Below are 7,687 nucleotides of genomic sequence, written 5' to 3'. Positions count from 1 at the left end.
CCGCCCGCCTCGGCCTCCCAAAGTGCTGGGATTACAGGCTTGAGCCACCATGCCCGGCCCAGACATTTATTTTTAACGTAAATGGATATTGTTATCTAAATTGACAATCACTGAAGCTGAGTTGGAAAAGTCTTAAGAGGTCATTTAACTACTTCATTAGTTTTTGAGTATATAATAAAGTTCCCTAAAACAATGTAAACAAGTACTATATCCAGCAAAAACTTCTCTAACAAGAGCAAACTTTATAGCTTTTAAATTATCCGTTGCTTTGCTTTTTGGCTTCAGGTGTCTTAATTGTTTTTGTTGGAAAGTAAGCATCTATTTGGTAAATTCTTCCAGTCTGAACCCCTCAGTTTACCCCCTCATGGCAGCTAACATTAGTGTATCCTCCTAGAAAATTTCTGTGCACACGTATAAATGTAAATATAATCCTTTGTTTTCTTTACTGATGGTGGCAGACCCTATGCATTTACTGTTTTGCACCTTGCCTTTTTCACTTAATAACATGTCTTGGATATTGACACATACCACCACACAAAGCTCTACTTTATTCCTTTGAATAGTTGCATACTACTCCCTATATGTTTTATGTCACACACAGAAGTGTGATTGCTGAGTCAAAAGGGATGTACATTTACATTTGTTACACTGTCAAACTGCCTTCTAAAGACATAGCATTTTAAACTTTTACCAGTGGTATAAGAAGGTACATGCTACTCTATATTCTTATTAATTCTTGTCAAATCTTTTGATTTTTCTCAATTTAAAGGGTAAGAAATGGTTATTTTAAATCTGACCTGTTTTTTATGACTGAGGTTGAAAACTATTTCATGTTCATAAACCTATTTATGTCTTATTTTGAGAACTCCCTGTTCATGACCTTCAACATTTTTCTACTTGTTTGCCAGTCTTTTTATTATTGATCTTCTTTCAATATGGACAGATCTTTATTAAAATGTAAAGATAAAATATTACGTTTAATAACATATAAATATAAAATATTTTATTTCCTAGTTCGTTGACTTTGCTTATGGTCATTTGTTTTCCGTGTAGAAGTTTTAGTTCATGTAATCATGGTTCCTGGGTTTTGCTTAGCAGAGCTTTTCTTCTCCAAGATTTTGATAAAACCTACCAACTTTCATTTGTTTAAAAATGTTTAAGTTTTGATCACTTGGAATTTACTTTGGTGAAAAGGAGTGTGTATATCATTTCATTTTCTCTAAGCAACCTCATCTATACTTATGGTTTTAACCACCATCTATAATGTTGATGACTTAAAAATCTATCCCTTCTGCCCAGCTCTCTGTGCCAAACCCTGGACCTGTATTAGTAAACTGCTTGTCAGACATCTCCAGCTAAATGTACCCAAAGCACCTTAAATATATATTCAAAATTGAGCCAGGCCCAGTGGCTCACGCTTGTAATCTGAACGCTTTGGTAGGCCAAGATGGGAGGATCACTTGAACTCAGGAATTTGAGAACTGCCTGGGCAACATAGTGAGACCTCATCTCTATAAATAATAATAATGATGATGAAAGAAATACATATATGTTCAAAATTGAATCACTATCAAAAAATCCTTTACCTCCTGCAACCTTTGGTTTAAAGCAGCTAAGACACTCATGCCAGAATCAACATTTCTTTCCTCATTTCCTATATCCCATCAAGTCACAAAGATCTGTTTAATTTTTTAGAAAGCTGTCCTTTACCCTAAATATTAAAATACCTATTGCTACTTTTTAGTCTGAGTCCATATCATTTCTTGCCCTGGCAACAAGCTCCCTGTCTGGCTTCCCAGATTTTAGTTTCTCTCTTTACTTCGGAGTCTCTGCCATCTCATTCCCCAGGGCTATTCATCACTTAAGCTGGGAAAAACTATTTGAAAAAACAAAAGCAGATTCAAATCATGCCACTGTTTTCCATAAAATCCTTCAAGTTCCTCATTGACTGCTTTCAGGAAATTTTTGTACATATTCTGTGGTCAAATAAATTTCAAAAAATATTACATGTCCTATTCCTAGAGAGTCAGTATTTGAATTAGCTTATTAAAGTCTATTTAACCCACATTAAATAAAACTGCTTAACCCTGCTGAAACTTACTTTAGAACAGGATAAACTTTTTCATGGCATACAATAATCAATGTCCTGCAGAACACTATTCCATGGAATACTGAATTGGAAAAATGCTGGCTTTAAGTCCAAACTCCTTAGCATAACAATGACCTTCAACATATGATTCTACTTTATTACCTTAACACCTCTTTCGAGTGCATTCCTGAAACACACTACACTGTTTCATAACTTAACTTTGCACATGCTGGTCCCTTCATGTGAAATACAGGCCCTGCTCCTAATATGCCCAGTCAACAACTACTCAGCCTTTAAAATCAAATGAAATGTAGTAGTCTCTCTAAGCCAATTATGCTCAGCCTAGTTCATCAATCACCCTGTATGCCTTATACATATTTGTATTATTACCTCTTCGAGCTATTAGTATCTTTTTGTTTTCAAACCTTTAAGCTTTTTCAAAACCTGGGTACAATTTGTATCCCCGGGCATGGGGCATAGGACAGTGCCTGACTTAGAGCAGGGCAAGCCCTTCTCAAGCAATTCAAATTCGTATTTGAATTGAACTGTATACCCTATATTGGCCCATCCCACAGGACTTGACATTCATTCTTATCAAATTTAATTTTTTTGAGGTTTTTGGCTTTATCACTTCAAATTTAATTTTTAAACTATTAAGCTCCATATTTTTTTATCCTGCTCAATTTTGTCATTTAACAAACCAGTCACTCATTCCTTTTAATCAGTATCCTTTTTATTGGCAGGCCAGTGTTCTCAGTCAAGTCAACATTGAAAGAGACAGGGCTGAAATAAGCATCCTCAAGTCTTCAACCTGAGATCCTCCTCTGACCTGCTGATCACATTAAGCAGTCCCTTTGCTCATCCCTTAGCCAGTATGAATGGTGCACCTATTATCTAGTCTAAATTTCTGCATCATTTACACAAGGTATCATAAAGGTATCATAAACCATAAAGCTGATTTATAGATACATCACACCAACAGCAATACCCTCTACTGCAAATCTAGTAATTTCTTCAAAACAGAAAGTGAATTAAATAACTATGGCATGACTTGTTTTGGAGAAGTCGCTTCTGGCTTCTTTCTGTAGTCCGTTTCCTTCCTTTTTTTTGAGACAGAGTCACTCTGTCACCCAGGCTGGAGTGCAGTGGCATGATCTTGACTCACTGCAGCCTCTTGCCTCCTGGATTCAAGTGATTCTCTTGACTCAGCCTCCCAAATAGCTGGGATTATAGGCGTGGGCCACCACACCCAGCTAATTATTGTATTTTTAGTAGAGACGGGGTTTTACTATGTTGGCCAGGTGTACCTCAAACTCCTGACCTCAAGTGATCCACCCGCCTCAGGCTCCCAAAGTGCTGGGATTACAGGCATGATCCACCATGCCTGGCCCCTTTCCTTTCTAAACTACTTACAAACCATTCTTTTTATAAGTCTTTAAGAGTCTTGTTGAGGGTCACAGTCAAGTTCATTGTGTTATACTTTATAGAAAATACTTTTTTTCTCTTCCAATAATAACGTTTTCTGTCCTTGGGATACCAGTCTCCATGATTTCTCAATGCCTGCCATCATACCTTCAGTAATCTAATCCTGAAGTTCTCATTATAATCGAGGATGAATTTTTGTGTAGACCAAAAGATCTGAATTCATATAAAAATGGCAGGTAAAGACTCTCCTATGATGTCATCTTTTATTTTTCAGTTTACCTTTCTCAAGATTTGTTCAGTGTTTTCCAATATGAGATTTGGAATGAGAAACACAAGTGTCGTGAACACTAAGACTGTTTTGTTCATCACCATGTCCTAAGAACTTAGATCAGTGCTTGGCACATAGGTGCCACAAAGTAAAGATCTGTAGAGTGAAAGAAGGAAGATGAAAATAGTAGCAGCAGTATTTTACCAGCTACCTTAAATATCAGATTATGTTTTCCTTTATTTAATAAAGTGCCTTTAGCATTTTTTGCTTTGGCCTGTTTTTAATTTTTCTAGATAATATTACTATATATTCACACCACGTTTTCATTTTATCTTTTGTTACCACCCTCCTTTCTATCTTTCATGCCAGTACTGTCAATGTGTAAACTTATCAGAGAACTCCTTCTGTGGCCTCTTTAGTGTCTTTAGGTTCCTTCTCTCTTTCTTCTCAAATAGCAGCATTGATGACAGTTTGGCACGAATTGGTTTTAAGAATCTCCTAGCAGCCAGGCGCGGTGGCTCACGCTTGTAATCCCAGCACTTTGGGAGGGCAAGGTGGGTGGATCACGAGGTCAGGAGTTCGAGACCAGCCTGGCCAATACGGTGAAACCTCATCTCTACTAAAAATACAAAAATTAGCCAGGTGTGGTAGCACGTGCCTGTAATCCCAGCTACTGAGGAGGCTGAGGCAGAAGAATTGCTTGAACCCAGGAGGCAGAGGTTGCAGTGAGCCGAGATTGCACCACTGCATTCCAGCCTGGGCAATAGAGCGAGACTCTGTCTCAGAAAAAAAAAAAAAAAAAAAATCTCCAAGCATAATGTGTTCCTTTTTGGCATTTCAGACCTGGGGATTAAAATGAACCATTTGTAGTCCGCCTTCCTAAAATTGTGTGTACATGCCTGAGTGGCATTGTTCTCTTGGCTTATATAAATCAACTGAAAGAATACAGTTGCTTTCTCTTATGAGTCCTAATAGTACTTACTAAGCAAAACTTCCTTGGTGACTGGAATCAATTCTGGAGCTCTCTACCTTTTGGAATGAAATAAAGTTTACTAGGTCACCAATGCAAATAAAAATTTTTCAGTGTACTGCTTTTAGCTAAAAATAAGAATTCCAGCAGATATCTGGATATCTGAAGCTCTACTTTTCAAACATCTTGCCTCTGGCTTGATTTGGTCATCTGTAATCTGACTTTGAGTTTTACTAAAACTCAAATTTAAAGAAATCTTACATTTTATACTAACAGGTGTGTATAAAAGGTTAGCATTTTTTTAAAAAAATCTTTTTTTGTAGAGATGGGGTCTTGCTATGTTGCCCAGGCTGGTCTTCAACTACTGGCCTCAAGTGAGCCTCCTGCCTTGGCCTCCCGAAGTGCTGGGATTACAGGCATGAGCAATATCAGCAGTTTTGAGACGTAATTCTTTTACCTGAATCCATTAATGCTAAGCTTCCGCCACATGCAGATGCCATAGAAGATGACCCTATAGAAAAAAAAACCTGCTTTATATTATACTGATTTTTTTAAATGTAGAAAAGTATTACTAGTGGTTATTTCCTTATAAATATTCAATTACAATACAAATATTCAATAGTCTCTTCTTTTTAAAAGCACCTAAGGCAAGTTCTTTTAAGCTATAAACTATGGGGCTGCATGGTCCAATATGGTAGCCATTAACCATAAGTGGTGACTTAAAGTTTAATCAATTAAAATAAATTTAATTCTTCAACTAGATAGCACAGAGAAAGAGGATTTCTATCGTCACAAAAAGTTTTATTTTATTATTATTTTTTGAGACGGAGTCTCAGCCTGTCACTACACCCAGCTAATTTTTTGTATTTTTAGTAGAGACAGGGTTTCACCATGTTAGACCCTCGGAACCTTGTGATGTGCCCGCCTCGGCCTCCTACAGTGCTGGGATTACAGGTGTGAGCCACCACACCCAGTTCATCACAAAAAGTTCTATTGCACAGTACTGCTACAGATATTCTAATAGACTTCCTAGGGCATATCCTTTTTCTTGCTTATCAGAAGTAGTTAAAGATATAGGGCTTTGGCTCTCTCACTCGCATAAGCCCATTAGTTTAGTCACACCCAGTAGAGAACCACAAAGTCTTTAGTTTAAATTCTGAGTTTACTTTGGTATTTTTCTCTCAAAATCTGTGACTATCTGATTTATGTCTATTACACATTTAAGAACTCCATGACTTTTCTGCCTTTAATGACTGCACCGTACCTTGACCCATGGATGAATTTTTTTATTTAAATGTGACCTCTTGCCTAGACTCCCTCTGTGATGTCCACTTATTATTCATGTGGATATGTGACAGGTATCCCCTGCCTAATGATCACTCTATTTTGGCCCTTCACCTCTCTGATAACCTTGTTCTGTGGTTTGTTTGTACAAATAAAGAAACAAGCCAAACTGGATCTACTATAACAGATAAAGAAAAACATTTGTTTTATATTGCTTTCAAAACAACTCATTAGCTAAGAACAGAGATTAAGACAAGTATATGATTAACTCAATACATTTTTCTCTTGCAATAAACTTGGGTTCTGTAGTAATAAACAAAATGTAACACTACATTTGAAAACTTAATAACAGAATAGGGAATATGGTCTTTTCTACTATGAAAGAAGTATTTCAATACCATACCATTTGACTCTAGGACTTCAGATGTAACTCTTATGGTGAAAGGAAAATCTTTGGGAATAACAGGATACAAAGCTTTCTCAGCAAGAGCACCTAAATTAGAATAGAAAACAGTAAGTAAAAAAGTGTATTAAGTCTCTGTAAGAATACTGTATAAGTTTACAGATCTGTACTTACCATGCCCAAGTTCTCTTCTATTTAAACCAGTGACTTTGCCAATTTCGTTAGTTGCATAAGGAGGAAACTTAAAAAAAACACACACACATATACAATTGACATAGAAAGATGTCCAAGTTATATTACCAAAATAATAGAACTTACAGAACAGTAGAATCTCACTTTTGTTTTTTAAAAAAGTACATTCATAAATATACAGAAAATGTATGATATAAATTTAACATACATACCAAATTGCTAAAAGTAGCTATTATAAACATGTAAATGGATTAGGATGTGGGAACTGGAGGCGTATGGAGATTTACACCATAAACTTCCATTAGATTTAAATTAGTAACAATAACAAAATGTTATATTTTTGTAGTAAGAAAAAATATGTACATATTTAAAAAGTACACATTGAAGAATCACAGATTATTTTTCCATAGCAAAGCCCACATTTCTTTCACTAAATTGAAATTTAATTTACACTGATACTTTTTAGAGTTATCTCTCTCCACTACCTTTTTCAGATATGAAACAAAATACATGAACGGGAAAGTTGCATATTTTGAAGTATGTCTCAAGCAAAAAATAATGACAAAAATGTATGGAGGAAACAGCTCTTTTCCGTAAGGGTTTTATTTTAGACAGTGGTTGCAAACTGTTTTATTTGATGTATATGTTATCTTGAAGAAATATGAATTAGTTGTGATCATTTGACAATAGGAAGACTTCCGATAAAAATCTGTAGTTTCAGGCTGGGTGCAATGGCTCATGCCTGTAATTCCAGCACTTTGGGAGGCCAAGGCAGGCAGATCACTTGAGCTCAGGAGTTTGGGACTAGCCTGGCCAACATGGTGAGATCCTCTGTCTACTAAAAATACAAATATTATCCGGGCGTGGTGCATGCCTGTAATCCCAGCTACTCATGAGGCTGAGGCACAAGAATTGCTTGAGGCCAGGCGCGCTGGCTCAAGCCTGTAATCCCAGGAGTTTGGGAGGCCCAGTCGGGTGGATCACGAGGTCAGGAGATCGAGACCATCCTGGCTAACCCGGTGAAACCCCGTCTCTACTAAAAAAATAGAAAAAACT

The 7,687-nt window shown here is 36.6% G+C and overlaps 1 protein-coding gene across 1 annotated transcript in view; it reads right to left on the bottom strand.

Moving 5' to 3' along the window:
• Positions 1 to 7,687, bottom strand: part of PNPT1 (polyribonucleotide nucleotidyltransferase 1) — a 62,413-nt gene that overhangs the window by 13,295 nt on the left and 41,431 nt on the right. Inside the window, exons 16-18 of the mRNA XM_011957443.1 lie at positions 6,614 to 6,680; positions 6,440 to 6,529; positions 5,210 to 5,263 (exon numbers count right to left, since the gene is read on the bottom strand). Coding sequence (XP_011812833.1) covers positions 5,210 to 5,263; positions 6,440 to 6,529; positions 6,614 to 6,680 — 211 coding nt within the window. The remainder of the gene's footprint in view (positions 1 to 5,209; positions 5,264 to 6,439; positions 6,530 to 6,613; positions 6,681 to 7,687) is intronic.

This window comes from Colobus angolensis, unplaced genomic scaffold (genome assembly GCF_000951035.1).
Source record: "Colobus angolensis palliatus isolate OR3802 unplaced genomic scaffold, Cang.pa_1.0 Scaffold442, whole genome shotgun sequence".
NCBI lineage: Eukaryota > Metazoa > Chordata > Mammalia > Primates > Cercopithecidae > Colobus > Colobus angolensis.
Note: the sequence above shows the minus strand (reverse complement) of the source record. Positions and strands in the feature narration are given on the sequence as shown.